This window comes from Brachyhypopomus gauderio, chromosome 4 (assembly GCF_052324685.1).
Source record: "Brachyhypopomus gauderio isolate BG-103 chromosome 4, BGAUD_0.2, whole genome shotgun sequence".
Lineage (NCBI taxonomy): Eukaryota > Metazoa > Chordata > Actinopteri > Gymnotiformes > Hypopomidae > Brachyhypopomus > Brachyhypopomus gauderio.
The window spans coordinates 31,640,971-31,657,325 of NC_135214.1; the positions used below are offsets into that span (position 1 = coordinate 31,640,971).

Below are 16,355 nucleotides of genomic sequence, written 5' to 3' on the forward strand. Positions count from 1 at the left end.
CACACAGAATTAAGCATTCACATTCCTCCTCAACAGGCTGACACACTTCAATGGGCTGACACACACACGCGATGCAGAACGAGTCTTCTCTAGGGGAGCCTGGTGCAGCATCTGTCTTTAGTGCATTCCCGTTCTCATGCATTCCCTGAATGGAAGATGAAACCCACCCACTTAAGAGAGGAAAGTCACCCTGTGTTTCTTAGGCCCACACAACCCTCCTTCAGATGGACACGCCGGATGGACCTGCCTACCGCTCTGCCACAAAGTGGACTAAATGCAGTCACATCTCTCTCTCTCTCTCTCTCTCTCTCTCTCTCACACACACACACACACGCACACACACACACACACACAGTATAGCACAGGTTAGCAGATAGCCGTATGTCTCGTGTGGGTGTGGTCCTGTGATGTCTCCAGACAGGACCAGGATGTCTGCTGTTCACGCACGTCCACACAGAATCACAAGTGTTATCTGGGGTTGAATGATTACAGGCAACCACGTTGAGAAATCAATCACTGACAGGTGTGTGTGTCTGTCTGTGTGTGTGTGTGTGTGTGTGTGTGTGTGTGTGTGTGTGTGTGTGTTCAGTGGGAGAACCACAATAAGAGTTTGCAGCTGGAGGCTCAGACGTACCAGCGGATCCAGGAGAAGATCCAGGAGAGAGTGATGAATAACCTGGGAACCTGGATAGACTGGCAGTACATGCAGAACGCAGCAAAATTACTGGCCAAGGTACACACACATATATATCAGTGGGGGACCGTCAGGGCCCTCTACGCCCTCTCAGGGGGACTAAAATATTCCTAAAACATAAATATATATAATATAATTTATCCAATTTTATTTTATCTACTTACAGTTTGACAATCAACATATAAACAATTACAAAAATATAAGCAAATAAATTATTCACCCGTGTCTATTCAATCTGTGTTGGAAGGTGAGGGGTTAAGTGGAAGCCTGTGAGCCTGTGTCTCCCCCTATCAGGACTGTGATGCCCGCTGTTCGTTTACAGAGGGCCTGGCAGTTATAATTCAGCGCAATACCAGTTTCAAATGACAGTAAAATTGACCAATCATATCTTCCCTCTTAGTGGGCGGGCTTAACTGTATGATAATTTCCGCCCGCTGTGGCGACGCTAGCTGTCGTTAGCGTACCACCACTAGCTAGTTTAGATTCAGTCCTTTGATGCCCTCGTGCGCGTTGTTTACATATTCCGCTCCCGAGTAACACGGAGCTGTGAACGTTATTTTGTTGGAACCTTATTTTGCTTAAGAAGTTATCTAGTACATGTTATTGTTTATTGCGTTTTTAAAGCTGTACTGTCATCTCAATTTTAATTTTTTTATTGCAGTTAATTAGGAAAGGAAACAAATTTTTTTCAGGAGGGGGGGGGGGGGTGGGAGCGGGCCTAGGTATAATGGTCACGGTTCGCTACTGATTTTATATATATATAATACACACACGTGTAAATACACACACGGACAACACATGTATACACATACATATATGTGTACACATACATATATATACACAAACACGTGTGTATATATATACACACACATGTGCACGCGCATGCCTACACACAAAGTGTCTCTGTAAGATATACAGCACGTGTGCACAGACACACACACAGCTGTGTATGCATATTAACACTAAGAAAATATGATTATCTGTATCCAAGTGAAAAATAACAGTATATTTTGCTTCCACCGATTGGCCATACTGCATGTGCACGTGCGTGCACACACACATGCATACACACACACACACACACACATGCATACACACACACACACATACAGTTGGTTCCATGTATGTATCTGAGTGCTGGGTTGGTTTGTGCTTCCTGTCTCCTTAGTGCCGCTACACGCTGCAGTACACGTACCCGTATGCCTACTACATGGAGTCTGGACCCCGCAAAAAACTGGTGAGCGTGCTTCTGCTAGCTGGCCCGACCAATGGCACTGTGGTCTTAAGATCATCTTAAAGGAGAGAGTGTTCAGTACGATACTCACTCCTCCAACTACAGATCTTTGTGTTTCGATGCGTTTTGGAGAAACTCGTGGGAGTGTCGTGTGGTGGTTCTTACTGACACCCTCCCACCTCCATGCAGTTTGAGTACCAGCAGGCCCAGCTGGAAGCCGAGATAGAGAACCTGTCGTGGAAGGTGGAGAGGGCGGACAGCTACGAGAGAGGAGAGGGAGAGCTCAACGCCACCGACAGAGGGGTGAGGGGTACATGTGGGCAGCAGCGTGGTGGGGGGGCGGGGGGGGGGCTCTGATCAGTCTGGGGGGGTCTGATCAGTCTAGGGAAGTCACAAGACGGGGAGGTCACTTTTGACGTTATTGTTAAGTAAATCCAAAATTGGGTACACTTATAATTTTTCTTTGTAATGAGGCTTCTACACTTTCTCTCCATTGTAAGAAACCTGTTCATTAGTTATAGCAGATTGTACAGTAGCTTGACCTGGCACTAACCTACATTAATGGTAGTGTTTACCCCTTGTACTGAGCAACTCGCTCTCAGTTATACACTGTAAATAGTGATTGGAGAGCCAGGAGCGGAGTGCCGGTGGTGAGTCATCGGGTGACTGTACAAGGGCTTTCGCCTACGACATCCATGTGCTGTGATGAGTCACCGCCAAGCTGCAGAGCCTGTTGTTGCTTGTGTAGCTTTATTTTAATTTTTTTATTACCTGATCATATCGGCTTTCATGTCAAATGTAATTGGTTGACATTCTTATCTGTTGCATTCTCATTCAGTCATTCTCTCTCTCCCTCTCAGGATTTGGAGAATCAGATGCACATTGCGGAGCAGCGGAGGCGTACACTGCTGAAGGACTTCCACGACACCTGAGCGCCCGCATGACTTCCCAAAAGCACTCGCTCTTGTCTCATCCCTCCATGTCCTCTCTCCAAAGATCCCTCATCCTCTTATGTTTTTGATTTCTGATTAGTGAGTTTCTCATCCGTAATTATCAACTCTCTCTCTCCCTCTCTCCACCTCCGTCTGATGAACATACTGCCGCCTGCTGTCATGCCTTCTCTCCTCTGTTCCTCTCTTCATTTCTCACTCCCTCTTGTGGTCACTTTCTCCGTCTCTCCGCTGCAGGGGTTCAGAGATTGTATCAGCTCACAACACATACACACACACTCACACAGTTAAAACACTCCTCTGAAACAGTCAAGCATTCTTCTTCCTCATCTTCACCCCTTCTCCCTCCTCCTTTTTCTTTCAGCCTTTCTTCCCACAGTTGATTTTTTTTTCTGGAAATGGCTGTTGATAGTTAGATCATAAAAAAAAAAAAAAAAGAAAAAAAAAGATTTAAAATGCTGTAATTTTCGACGGTTGTACATTAATACAGAAATAGAGTTACTGAGAGACGGTTTTTAAACCAGATACAGTGTCTTTGAGTGTGTTTATTCTCTGCACACATTCACAAAATAATGTCTTTTTACAAAGTTGTGGTTGTCACTTGTTAGTGTGAATAGTTTTCAGAGGGGAAAAACATTACCAATTTAACAAAATGAATAATTTTTTGTACATACAATATGCATTTGACAACAGTACACATGCCATCAGCTCACATGAGCCATTTTAGGCCTGTTCTCGGGAGCCAAATATAGTCAGTGTGGAGTGTAGGAGATAAATTTAAACCTGTGAGGTGCCCCAGTGAACTGGACACATGCACCCAGAAGATAAGGCCAGATCTACTGACACCAACACACAGACCACTGCGCCCGTTCCCCGGAGAAATAAACATTAACACCTCATTTTTTTACCCTCACGAAAATCTTACCAACGGTCATTTGGCGTGTAACATACGAGAAATATAATAACCGAACGAAAATGTGGGTACGAAATGTTGAAAGCGGAGTCTCTGCCGGAAGTTGCGTATGGTTGGACGGGAAGGTGGTCGAGAGAGACACGTGCTGCTGTAGTCGGCGCTGTGGAGGCCGCCCCTCACACCGGGGAGCGCATGAAAACCGCTCAAATAACGTCCAAATACGACAGGATCGCAGGAGCGCGTTCACAACAGCCGCTTACGCGCGTTTTAGGCGTTAAACGAGTTCAACTGCGACTGATCTGTCGGAGCCAAGGCTCGGGTTGAGTTCAATCGGACCGCCTTACTTGGGACGAGAAGGTTCGGGCTTCCCCCTGCGCTCAGCACCATGGCGGACTACTTGATCAGCGGTCAGACCGGCTACGTGCCTGAAGACGGACTTACAGGGCAGCAGCTCTTCAACTGCGGCGATGGCCTCACGTACAAGTAAGTACCCCCCCCCTCCCGGGACATCTACCCTGGGTAGAGAACATGTGAGGGTGTCGGTCCTGAGGGCCAACTAGAGCCCCGTAGGTAGGAGAGCATCGTGGATAAACTTACGATACGAATGACATAAAACCAATGAAACCATAACAATTACAAATGTCCAAGGATCATTGCTGTAGAAGGAAATGTAAATGATAGCTAGTGCAATGGCGCTTTGCAGTTTGTAGCAGAGGATGCTATGATTACGACCGGTTAGGTATCTATGAGGTTAACCAACTGCCCTTTATAGCAACATAGCTGTAGTTATTCTTTTACTATCTTAATGATTTGCATTGGTGGTAAAACATCAACACCGGAACTGTTCACTTCTCAGGTTTTCCTGGAGGTCAAAGGTCAGGGTGTAGGACCTTAGTGGGCATGAGCGCCTGATCTATTACTGACCAGGCTGTCATACACTGGCCATCTGTCGACATAGCTTTCAAATAACGTTGCGTACATCAAATCTATCAAAAGCCTTCGCTACATATTGATGTTTTCCCCGTTAGACGTTATATATTATATATTATATATATATACATAAACATACACACGTTTGTAGATTTTTTAAATATACAAGCTGGTTTGTATTGTCAGTGATCCCTTTGCCCGTTTTGCAAGGAGATTTCACGTTTTTGTTTATCTGTCCTGCTGTTTACTCCAGACGTAAGTTTTAAACTATGCTGTCTTCAAAAACGTGGCCCGCGTCAGGTGCAACTTGGACTCTGTGCAGTCTTGGGTTACAAATGGTGGCCAGGGCCCCCTCCCCCAGAAATCTTTAGGATTTCGTCATTAGTTTCCCCATATTGTGACTCGTGTGGTCTAGCATGGTCACACCATGGCACCCTGGCACATAAACAAACAAACAAACAAACAGTGTATTGAGTGAGTGCACTGGCATATGTACAAATTCGTGGAATCTAATTCGCAGAGTCTAATAACTGATCGATGGACAGTTGTGAATGTCTTCTCTTACACGTCCCTCCCTGTTCTCTTTTCCTTCAGTGATTTCCTGATTCTTCCTGGCTACATTGACTTCACATCTGACCAAGTGGTGTGTACTTTTATCTGAACCCTCGAGTGAACCACACCCATATACACACTTCTACCAAATGATGCCTTCCAGAGCAACACCTTATAATATATCCACGTAGTTTGTTTTACATTCATTTATTTTTGGCTCCATTCTGTAAACATAATTGGCACTCCCCAGAATTCAGGTTGGTTTGCAGAGGGTGCATCATCTGTACCTACCCCTTCACGCTCAGCTCAAATGAGTCACAATATAGCCAACCCTATTTTGAGGATGCACATCAATGCCTCGCAGTGCTAATGAGTACTTTTGTGGAATTAACTGAACATGCATCACTTTATTTGTGGAGTAAATACAATTGGTCCGCCCTGTAGGACTTGACGTCCGCCCTGACCAAGCAGATCACCCTGAAAACACCACTCATTTCATCGCCCATGGACACAGTCACCGAGTCAGGAATGGCCATCGCCATGGCAGTAAGTAAAGCTCAGAAGGGATAAACGAGTGATCACATGTTCACACACAGTATTGGATTCATCTTATAGAGGTCAAACATAATATTGGAGGTTGTCCTTATATTCTTCAGTCCTCCGTTGATGTGGTTGGCGTTGCTGTGTTGTCATTAACTTCTAAATGCAAAGCAGGAAGGGATTTCATGCTAAAGTGGTTGTGATGTGGGTTTTCTGCAGCTGACGGGGGGCATTGGGTTCATCCACCATAACTGCACACCAGAGTTCCAGGCTAACGAAGTGAGGAAAGTCAAGGTAAATCCCTTCTCCTCTCTTCTCCTCTCCCTCTTCTGTCATGTCTCCTCTCTCTCTCTCTCTCTCTCCTGTCATGTCCTCTCCCTCTCCCTCTCCTCTCCTCCTCCCTTCCTCTTCCAGCCTGCTCTCTCTCAGGTACCTGCTACGCCTCAGTTGCTGTTCTTATCTTTTCTGTCTTTAAATCTCTTATAATTGCTGCATCCTACGACTGCCTGTCTCGCCTGTCTCGTCTGTCTCGGACTGCCTGCCTCGTCTGTCTCGGACTGCCTGCCTCGTCTGTCTCGGACTGCCTGCCTCGTCTGTCTCGGACTGCCTGTCTCGTCTGTCTCGGACTGCCTGTCTCGTCTGTCTCGGACTGCCTGTCTCGTCTGTCTCGGACTGCCTGCCTCGTCTGTCTCGGACTGCCTGTCTCGGACTGCCTGTCTCGGACTGCCTGTCTCAGACTGCCTGTCTCGTCTGTCTCGGACTGCCTGTCTCATCTGTCTCGGACTGCCTGTCTCGGACTGCCTGTCTCGTCTGTCTCAGACTGTCTGTCTCGGACTGCCTGCCTCGTCTGTCTCGGACTGCCTGCCTCGTCTGTCTCGGACTGCCTGCCTCGTCTGTCTCGGACTGCCTGCCTCGTCTGTCTCGGACTGCCTGCCTCGTCTGTCTCGGACTGCCTGTCTCGTCTGTCTCGGACTGCCTGTCTCGGACTGCCTGTCTCAGACTGCCTGTCTCGTCTGTCTCAGACTGCCTGTCTCGTCTGTCTCGGACTGCCTGTCTCGTCTGTCTCGGACTGCCTGTCTCATCTGTCTCGGACTGCCTGTCTCGGACTGCCTGTCTCGGACTGCCTGTCTCGTCTGTCTCGGACTGCCTGCCTCGTCTGTCTCGGACTGCCTGCCTCGTCTGTCTCGGACTGCCTGCCTCGTCTGTCTCGGACTGCCTGCCTCGTCTGTCTCGGACTGCCTGCCTCGTCTGTCTCGGACTGCCTGTCTCGTCTGTCTCGGACTGCCTGTCTCGGACTGCCTGTCTCGGACTGCCTGTCTCGGACTGCCTGTCTCGTCTGTCTCGGACTGCCTGTCTCGTCTGTCTCGGACTGCCTGTCTCAGACTGCCTGTCTCATCTGTCTCAGACTGCCTGTCTCATCTGTCTCAGACTGCCTGTCTCGTCTGTCTCGGACTGCCTGCCTCGTCTGTCTCGGACTGCCTGCCTCGTCTGTCTCGGACTGCCTGCCTCGTCTGTCTCGGACTGCCTGTCTCGTCTGTCTCGGACTGCCATTCTTGCTCAGATTTGCGGCTCTCACAAATGCATTAGAGTATCCCTTCTGTAGCTTTCTGCCTAATAGCTGCAACCCCCACGTCTATCCCCTCCCCCAACCCCCCCCCTCCCCCTCCCCAGAGGTACGAGCAGGGTTTCATTACGGACCCTGTGGTGATGAGTCCCAACGAGCGTGTGCGGGACGTGTTCCAGGCCAAGGCCCGCCACGGCTTCTGCGGCATTCCCATCACGGACAACGGGCAAATGGGTGGCCGCCTTGTTGGCATCATCTCATCCCGAGACATAGACTTCCTGAAAGAGGAGGAGCATGACTTGCCGCTAAATGAGGTAGGAGGAGCATGTTGCCATGGCAGAGAAGTATGCGTCTGTGAGATGAGCAGATGTGAAGTTGTTAGTTGTCTGTTGACCTCTCTCTCTCTCTCTCTCTCTCAGGTAATGACGAAGAAGGAAGATCTTGTTGTAGCTCCTGCTGGGGTGACATTAAAGGCGGCGAATGAGATACTTCAAAGAAGTAAAAAAGGTAAAAAAAAAAAAAAATTCAAAGCAATACACAGTTGTTGTTTGTTGTTATTATTATTAGGGGTTTTTGTGTTTTGGTTATACACATTTCTCAGAACATTTCCAAAAACTAGAACCTCTTAACCCTATAGACCAGGGGTGCCCACAAGTTGTCAGCTTGTGAGCTACTCATAAGACGACCAAGTCTGAAAGATCTACCTATTTATTTTCTAGCGGCGTGTATCAAACCCTAGACGTCAGATTGGCTACCATGTATGTCAATCAAAATACAACCGTCAGTGCAGATGGACGATAGCCTGTCATTCATCCACTACTTTTTAATGTCATGCAATCTACCCACACTTCCTTCGCGATCAACCGGTCGATCGCGATCGACGTAATGGGCACCCCTGCTATAGACTATTCTCAAAACCTTACACCAACAGCAGAAAAACTCACTTTTGACTGAAAAACTACACACTCTTCTAAACCAAATAATCCACACACAAAACACGTACACAGCAGGTATGTATGCACACACCACCAGGTTATACTGTGAGTATATTGTAGTGTACTGTAAAACACTAAACCCACCATCATGATACAAACTTGTCCCATCAATGTACAAACTTATTGCATCTCTTGTACATTTGGTTAGAACATAACTATATATATTTGCTTCCTGCTACCTCAGTGTCTCTGTACACAAGCAGTAGTGAATATAGCAACAGTCCTGTTGAGAAAGATGCGTGTTTGAATATCCTACAGCACGGTGCTGCTGCTGGTCAGAACCATGTCGACAGCTGATTCTTGTTCTGTTTTCAACAAGTGTGATCTCTCATCGGCTGAAGCTCTTCTCTACCCTGCAAAAAAAAAAAAAAAAAAAAAACCAAAACTGTAAGTTAATACTGCAAACTGGGGCATTTGTGTCAGAAACCAGAAGAGGACGTGTGAATTTACAAAACTTGCGTCCTCGTGACTCCAGCCACAGTGTGACGACTCAGATTTGGTTGAAATTTCGGCTCAACTGCTTCCATGTTCATTCTGATGTTTGACATGATCCACAAGATCTGCTCAAATGACGCTGGAAATATCTGGAATCTATCCCGTCCTCTTCCTCTCTGTAGTCCTCCAATAAATAGTGAGTAAACGGTTACATGTGGCGCGATGGTTTAATTCGTTGGCATACTGAGTTTTGATTGGGACGGTGAGACTGGCGTGTTGGGACCTGCTGTGAGGTGTGTCGAAGGCAGTGGGGCTGCACTCTGAATCAATAAGTGTGTGTTTTATAGTTCAACTAACGGTTTCTGATCATTGCATTTAAGCATGAGGTCTAATGCAAGATTCTTCATGTATTCATTCTATTCCAGTGTGTATCCACGCCGATACACGAGCTGTAGGTTGGATACAGGACACGTGGCAGTAACGGGTGTGTTGGCGTTGATTCCAGAATCTTTTCTTTAAATGGCGTCCCACGCTGAGCCGGTGTGTCTCCCCCCCCAGGTAAGCTGCCCATCGTTAACGAGGAGGGCTCCCTGGTGGCCATCATCGCACGCACAGACCTCAAGAAGAACCGTGACTTCCCGCTGGCCTCCAAAGACTCGCGGAAGCAGCTTCTCTGCGGGGCCGCCATCGGGACCCACGCCGACGACAGATACAGGCTGGACCTGCTCGTGCAGGCCGGCGTGGACGTGGTCGTCCTGGTGAGTGTCCGCCCACGTGTGGAATATATTTTTCTTTAGTGTTCTTTCCTTTTCTAACTCGTGTACTGTTCTGTTTGGATTACCCCCCCCCCCCCTTTTGAACCCACAGGACTCTTCCCAGGGCAACTCTGTCTTCCAGGTCAACATGATCAAGTACATCAAAGAGAAATACCCCAGCCTGCAGGTCGTCGGGGGCAATGGTGGGTGGTGGATGTGTGCGGTGCTGCATCTCATTATGATGACCTACTGCACCATATCAAGCCTGAATCATTTAAACATCCGCTGAAATGTTAGGTCACCTGATTTACCAACGTGTAGCAGTTCAAGTTAATGTCACAAGATGCAATGCTGTAGTCAGACCACTAGAGGTCATAATTAAGCCATGTTTGAGCTTAATGCTGATTTTGACCACCTGTGTGCGGGATTTCAGTTGTGACGGCAGCCCAGGCGAAGAACTTGATAGACGCGGGCGCCGACGCTCTCAGAGTGGGCATGGGCAGCGGCTCCATCTGCATCACACAGGAAGGTGAGTCCACCAATCACACAGCTCACTGCCGTCCTTCCGTCCAATCCCATGTCCTGCCTCTACAGCCGTCCACTAATTACTGTCGATCTGTCTAGCCCAACGTCTGTCTCTGGAGAGTGTGGTCAGTTTCGTCTGTTAAAACAGCTCTGGCCAATTAAACGCAGATTATACTGGAACACACACTGCATCTTCTCCATGGTTGGAGATATGGATGTGGTGAACGACCTGGTGCTTGGTGTGAGCTTGCGAGGGGTTTACTGTGGCTGGGTGTCTCTCCTGGAACGCTGGACTCCAGGACACTGTCTGGGCTCGTGGGTTAATGTCTGAAGCTGAGAAGGGTCCCGCATGACTGGCCCGGTCCTGCTGAAAGTGCGGGACACCGTAGCAGGACTTGAAAGCGCTCTCACTTACTGCTTTTCTGTCTCTTTCCTCTTTGTCTCCCTCTTTTTTTCCCTCCCCTCCTCTCTGTTGCTCATCTGTTCATTCTTTTTCAACCTGTTTACATTCGCTTCCATTTTCCCTCTTGCGTGTCTTCCTTCCTGTTTCCCTCCTGCCTTTCCTCTCCGCTCTGCATCCACCCTGATTCACTCATCACTTCTTCCATCTTCTTCACATCCACCCTCATGTCTTCCTTTCATCTCTTTCATTTCTCTTTTTCATCTCTGCTTCCTTTTCGTTCCTTTCTAGCTCCACTTTGTATTCCTCCCGATATAAAGCTCCACAGCCCCAAAAGCCCAGCCACTGTAACGGGATACTCCAGTAAGTCCGTTCCCAGACCCCCACACAGGGCTCCTATTGGCGCAGTCCTACACTCTGCCCCGCCTACTTTTCACAGCCTGCTGCACTGATTGGCTAACCACTCTGCATCAGTTGTATAAGCAGTAGTTGTTTCTGGGGTTTTGGGGTTTTGGATGGTTGTACTTGTCTGACTAACCCGTCAGTCATAGTGTTGGGCACCCCCTCCAGCTCTGCCTACATTTCCCACAAACCCTCACAAATAAGTGGCCAAACTCATTTGAGTCTGGAGAAAACTGGAACTGAAGGTGAGGGGTGAGGTGAGGGTTGTCCAACAAACCACAGCGAAGGGCTACTGGTGCACATGAAACATCTCAACACACACACACACACCCCTAACCTCTGCAGAAGGAGCACACTGTTACTCATCTCATCCTCTTCATGTCTCATCCCCTCGTGATGGTCTCCATCACCCTGCTCGATGCTTCGGGGGGGAGTGGTGCTGTCCGAACCTTCAGTGGGTGACGTCCTCCTTCACACCTCCTGCCCCTTCAGGAAACTCATAGATGCCGTTCACACCTTCCACGTGTCCCTTGGTCCTTCAGACAGTGGTAGTGGTGGCCTGGTGTGTTGAGGCCACGGGGAGTGTGCCCAGGGTCAAAGGGACCACGCCTCTGCCGTGTCAGGGTGCTGTGAAGCCCCCTGGTGAGGTGTGACCCTAAAGTGGATGCATCATGTGACTAGGGTCATGTGACGGCGACAGTCACCCCCTGAAGGCGAGGCTCGTGAGAGCCAGGTTGGAGACCAGGTGGGGCTGCTGGGCTTGACCTTCTCTAAAGCTCCGCCCTCTCTCATAGGCTGAAACCTCCTCGTACCGCCCTGCTGGTGTGGTAGCCACATCTACTGCATTAGCTTTGGCTTGCATGATTTGAAACTTTTTGAATTGGAATAAAAGTTACTTGTTTTTGTTTGTTGGCGGAGGTGTGGAAGAATCCCCCTCCTTTAGCTCATAGCAGTTTGGCCAGAAGCACTCTAAATGGTGTCAACTGCTCACGTGTGTGTGTGTGTGTGTGTGTGTGTGTGTGTGTGTGTAACACACACTGCTCTTAAGTGCATGCTTGGAAGGGAACCACTGACATGGGTGGTGTTCCTTTGTGCATGTGTGTGAGGTCAGAGGTTATACACTGGTACATGTGTTTACAATGAGCTAGATACGAGAGGTTGACGCTCAATACTTGCTAAATTCTCCATTTCTCTCCCCCCCCCCCCTCCCCCCCCCCCCCCCAGTGCTGGCGTGTGGCAGGCCGCAGGCTACAGCCGTGTATAAGGTGTCTGAGTACGCGCGGCGTTTCGGCGTGCCCGTCATCGCTGATGGAGGCATTCAGAACGTGGGCCACGTCGCAAAGGCGCTGGCACTCGGGGCGTCCACTGGTGAGCCAATCAGGAAGGAGAGAGAGAGAGACACACAGCCTTTCCCCTCCATTTTCTTAAATATTCTCCCTCCTCCCTCTCAGTGATGATGGGCTCCTTGCTAGCTGCCACCAGCGAGGCTCCTGGGGAGTATTTCTTCTCGGACGGCATCAGGCTGAAGAAGTACAGAGGAATGGGCTCGCTGGACGCTATGGACAAGAACCTGGGCTCACAGACCAGATACTTCAGGTATAACACACACGCACACGAACTCTCACACACGCACACTCTCACACACTTTCAGAAATGCAAAGCCTCCATTACACACATGCAGTTAGTTAATACAAAGCAGATTTTCTTTTTCAGTGCTTCAGGTAAATGTATGTACAAACGTATCACTGTGTCGTCTCTGTTCCAGCGAGTGTGATAAGATTAAAGTAGCTCAGGGAGTGTCGGGGGCCGTCCAGGATAAAGGCTCCGTCCACAAGTTCGTTCCCTACCTCCACGCTGGGATCCAGCACTCATGCCAGGATATAGGAGCCAAGAGCCTTACTCAGCTCAGGTACACACACACACACACACACACACACCAAATTACACCTGCACTGCAAACAAGTGTGAATGTTCACACAGAAGCAGTGACGAGGGACACGTACATGCATATGTAAAGGATTAATTAGTATTATTTATCTCCCTCTCGATGTTTTTAAACAGGGCAATGATGTATTCTGGGGATTTGAAATTTGAGAAAAGAACCCTGTCTGCTCAGATGGAGGGCGGAGTTCACAGTCTGCACAGGTACGGCTCCCTTAAAGACACGGGAAAAGTGCAATATATGGTTGTCGTGGTAACCATTTGGGCACTACTGACGGCAATAGTGACACCTAGTGGTTCAGTTCATCAACAACTTTTGGTCAAAAATGTCTCTGGGGTTTCTTGAGCCTCGCGGTCCATGGGCTCGGTCCACAGTGTTAACATTAAGGTTCTCTTCCCTTCAGCTATGAGAAACGCCTTTTCTAAAGGAAGAAAACTCCCAAAGAGCCCCTGAACACCACCGGGTACCAGCACGTGCGTCTCAGATCCCGCACGTTGGCCCACTCTTCGGGCCCCGCCCCCCTGGAGGACGCACGTGCACACAGAACCATGGCTGCGCTCCCGTAGACCCACGCAGTGGTGCCGTCCTGACCATTTCATAACCTCCACTTCCCCTTTTATTGTCTTCCAGGGCTTTCTTGTTAATATTGGAGAGAAACTGCATGTGTACACGTACATGTGCGTGTGACCGTTGGAAATGTGCTTAAGGGCATTTGTTTGAAACAAATTGCAGAAAATGTTCAAAAGTATTCATTAAAATACATTTTTTTCCACTAATATATTTTGTTGTTGCCTTCTTGTGAACTAGGTCTCCTGAGAATATTCACATACACACACTGTGATACTTTGACGATGAAGTGTGGTAATGTGTGATGATTTCAGAAGGAGAAACAGTGGTGAGCTGGTTTTGTCTCCGCTCTCTGGCTGAGAACTTGAGCCACTAGTTTTCTCCAAGAAATCCTTAAATGTGCTTCTAAACTTTAAAAGTTTTGGGAATTGCTTTAGAACCTGAAAACAAAAACAGGAATTGGTACAAAATGAATCACTATCATTCTGAAGCATTTGAAATTATTTGTACATGTAGGTTAATACTGGTCGTGTGTGTGTGCGTCTGGTGAGGCCGCCCTGGCCGGAGGCTGTTCACACTTGCCCACCGGAGGTGGCTGTACATATTTCCTTATTTATCATGTGTCTCGAGGGAATCCAGAGTGTACCTCCAAAATCACCGGACTTTCCAGCCGTTGGTTACACACGTACACGCATGCACCCTGGACAGGTTGTGTCTTGGAGTCCTGGTGTCCTTCTCAAAATGAAACGCGATATTTTAACTGTTTCTGGACGTGATGGTTCTGTCCACTAATGACACCAGGTGAATAACACACATGGACGTGTAGCGTCCCTTCCACTGTCTTCCTATATAAAATGAGAACTTGGAGAGTTGTTTACAATACAGTTGAGAAAATTGTAAACAATTCTAAAAGGCTTCAAAACTATTTAATTAGTATACTATTACTATGCTTATACAATGGATGTAAGGGCAATACTTCTGAGGGTAGATTCTGGAGGTGTATGGCCGGTTTTCTAGGCTCCACCAGCAAGCTGATCTCTACCCAGTCTGAGGAGGAGAGACACGGGGGGCGTGACTGTGGGCAGCCCAGTGTAGAAGTGAAAGTGAAATCTCTTCTCAGATTTCTGAAGAGGAAGTGAGGACTTATAAAATGCTCACACACAAATTCAAATTCAAACACAGACACGGGAGCCCAGACGAGAGGGAGACCAAAGACGAGCCAGACGGGTAATGTCCGCCTTCTTCCACTCCAACTCGCTTAGGGCTGTATTTTCATTCTCACACACCTTGGGTTTATCTTTTGCTCAACAGTTCTTTCTTGCAGTCTCTACAGTTTCTTCTTCGGTTTTAAAGTTGTTGTGTTTCTTTGCGTCTACCACTTTTTGCCAGTAAGACTAGTCTATTTCTCTTTCACTTCTCCTCGCCCACACACCTCTCTTCGATTTGCTTGAGTTCTGCTTATGTTCTCCCCAAAGGAGCCCAGGCAATGGCACCTGATTCAAATAAGAAAGGCTGATCTCAAAGTGCAGCCCTAGAGTGTTTTATCCCTACTTTCTGTCTCCTGCTTCCTTCCTTCTCTCTCTCTCTCTCTCTCTCTGTCTGTCTTTCATGTGTCGGGGCTCTTGATGTGAAAGGGAGTGTAGCGTGTATAGAAACAGACTCTGTAGTAAAGTATGATGAAGGAAACCACTGCTGTCCTAATACTTCCCCTGTCATCTCGCATTATATATTTATTTTTTACTCTCTTACATCTATCACGTTATCTGTGTTCCTTCACCTTAAATACCTCCCTCCCTTCTCTCCCTGTTCTTGTGATAGCGAAACTGGTTTTTCAAGCCACCTGACTGACTACAGATGAGGCGAGATAAATAAACATGTTTTTGCTTCTTTTATGAAAAGACTGACGCCAACCACGATAAAACAGTCTGAGGAATTTGTGAGCATTAGTCTCCAGCAATTTCCTCTTACGCCTCGTCTGTACGACTTTCAGAACTGAACGCAGAATGTGATGTTTGTGTTTACGAGGAAACACTCAACGTCAATCACGACCTTGTGCTCGCAGAAAGGTTAGATGTTCGGTAGTGAAACACTCGAGAAAACACTGCAGACTAAAGTAGCATCTCTCTCGAAGTTGTGTGCTGGTCAGCAGAAGCTTCGCTGGACATCAGTGTGTGTGTCCGGGTGAGTAACGGAACCCATAAAGCAGCTGATGCTTCACACACAGCTGAGTATGGACTCCGTTTCTTTCCTTTGTCACAACATGCAGGACTCGCTCGCTCCTCGTGATTAAACACCACAGTCGACTGCCTGGACTCAGTGGACACCTATACATGAGAGTGCAGTGTGAAACAGCCGACAGCTTCGGGTACCATTAATAGGATTTATTGCAAACAACAATTTGCAACAATTTTCTGTATTTTTATTAAAGCCTGTGGCAAACCATGTGATAGGACAGGATCAGTGTCATATACTGTGCAATACTGAGCAAAGTGCAAATGTTACTTCCTGTATTTATTTTCATTTGGTAAATAAGATATACAACAGGTTTGTGTGGTATTAATACACTTGTATGTGGGCATACTGTCTTGATGTTGCTGTAGAATGACACGTTTTCTCCCGGATTGCCAGAAATACTTTTCGCCACCGGGAATTTCGTGTCAGACAAAAGTGACATCAAAATCTACCCGGCAAAAGTCTCCACCATCCACTCTCAAAATGAAATGTGTTTGAACGCTCCTTGTACCTCTGTTGGTCAGTAAACAATGTAGATAAAGTTGACATAAACCTGTCCACACTGTCTTTTATTTATCTAAAATATTAATTGTCTGTCGTACACTGTAAAACTATACTGTCCTGGATTTATGTCTACTTTTTTTTCTTCGTATTAATAAATAATAATAACAATAATAATTTAAAATTGACAGGATACTTTGAATAAATTGAATAAGTTTAAAATC

General features: G+C 47.4%; 2 protein-coding genes across 4 annotated transcripts in view; both read left to right on the top strand.

Annotated features, from left to right (window-relative positions):
- The window catches only part of arih2 (ariadne homolog 2 (Drosophila)), a 7,958-nt gene extending 4,612 nt beyond the window's left edge, over positions 1 to 3,346 (top strand). Inside the window, exons 11-14 of the mRNA XM_077003937.1 lie at positions 590 to 733; positions 1,863 to 1,931; positions 2,118 to 2,231; positions 2,789 to 3,346. Of these exons, the coding sequence (XP_076860052.1) occupies positions 590 to 733; positions 1,863 to 1,931; positions 2,118 to 2,231; positions 2,789 to 2,860 (399 nt within the window). The 3' untranslated portion in view covers positions 2,861 to 3,346. The remainder of the gene's footprint in view (positions 1 to 589; positions 734 to 1,862; positions 1,932 to 2,117; positions 2,232 to 2,788) is intronic.
- A 303-nt stretch (positions 3,347 to 3,649) lies between these two features.
- On the top strand, positions 3,650 to 13,607 carry impdh2 (IMP (inosine 5'-monophosphate) dehydrogenase 2). 3 transcript variants are annotated; one of them, XM_077003935.1, is made up of 15 exons: positions 3,690 to 4,274; positions 5,316 to 5,364; positions 5,718 to 5,819; positions 6,033 to 6,107; positions 7,485 to 7,691; positions 7,797 to 7,884; positions 9,366 to 9,565; positions 9,675 to 9,765; positions 9,996 to 10,091; positions 10,779 to 10,850; positions 12,114 to 12,257; positions 12,341 to 12,485; positions 12,655 to 12,798; positions 12,951 to 13,034; positions 13,235 to 13,607. In XM_077003935.1, the coding sequence occupies exons 1-15, from the start codon at positions 4,177 to 4,179 to the stop codon at positions 13,254 to 13,256; spliced, it is 1,617 nt and encodes a 538-aa protein (XP_076860050.1). In that variant the 5' UTR covers positions 3,690 to 4,176; the 3' UTR covers positions 13,257 to 13,607. The 3 variants fall into 3 exon arrangements, with proteins under 3 accessions (XP_076860049.1, XP_076860050.1, XP_076860051.1); XM_077003936.1 differs by lacking the exon at positions 10,779 to 10,850 and having other exon boundaries at positions 3,703 to 4,274; XM_077003934.1 differs by lacking the exon at positions 10,779 to 10,850 and having other exon boundaries at positions 3,650 to 4,274; positions 7,485 to 7,884.
- Positions 13,608 to 16,355: the final 2,748 nt, after the last annotated feature.

Coding starts and splice junctions, on each gene's coding strand:
- impdh2 (XM_077003934.1), top strand. CDS start 4,177: ATGGCGGACTACTTGATCAGCGGTCAGACCGGCTACGTGCCTGAAGAC. Junction 5,820..6,032: donor GAATGGCCATCGCCATGGCA/GTAAGTAAAGCT, acceptor GGTTTTCTGCAG/CTGACGGGGGGCATTGGGTT. Junction 7,885..9,365: donor ACTTCAAAGAAGTAAAAAAG/GTAAAAAAAAAA, acceptor CTCCCCCCCCAG/GTAAGCTGCCCATCGTTAAC.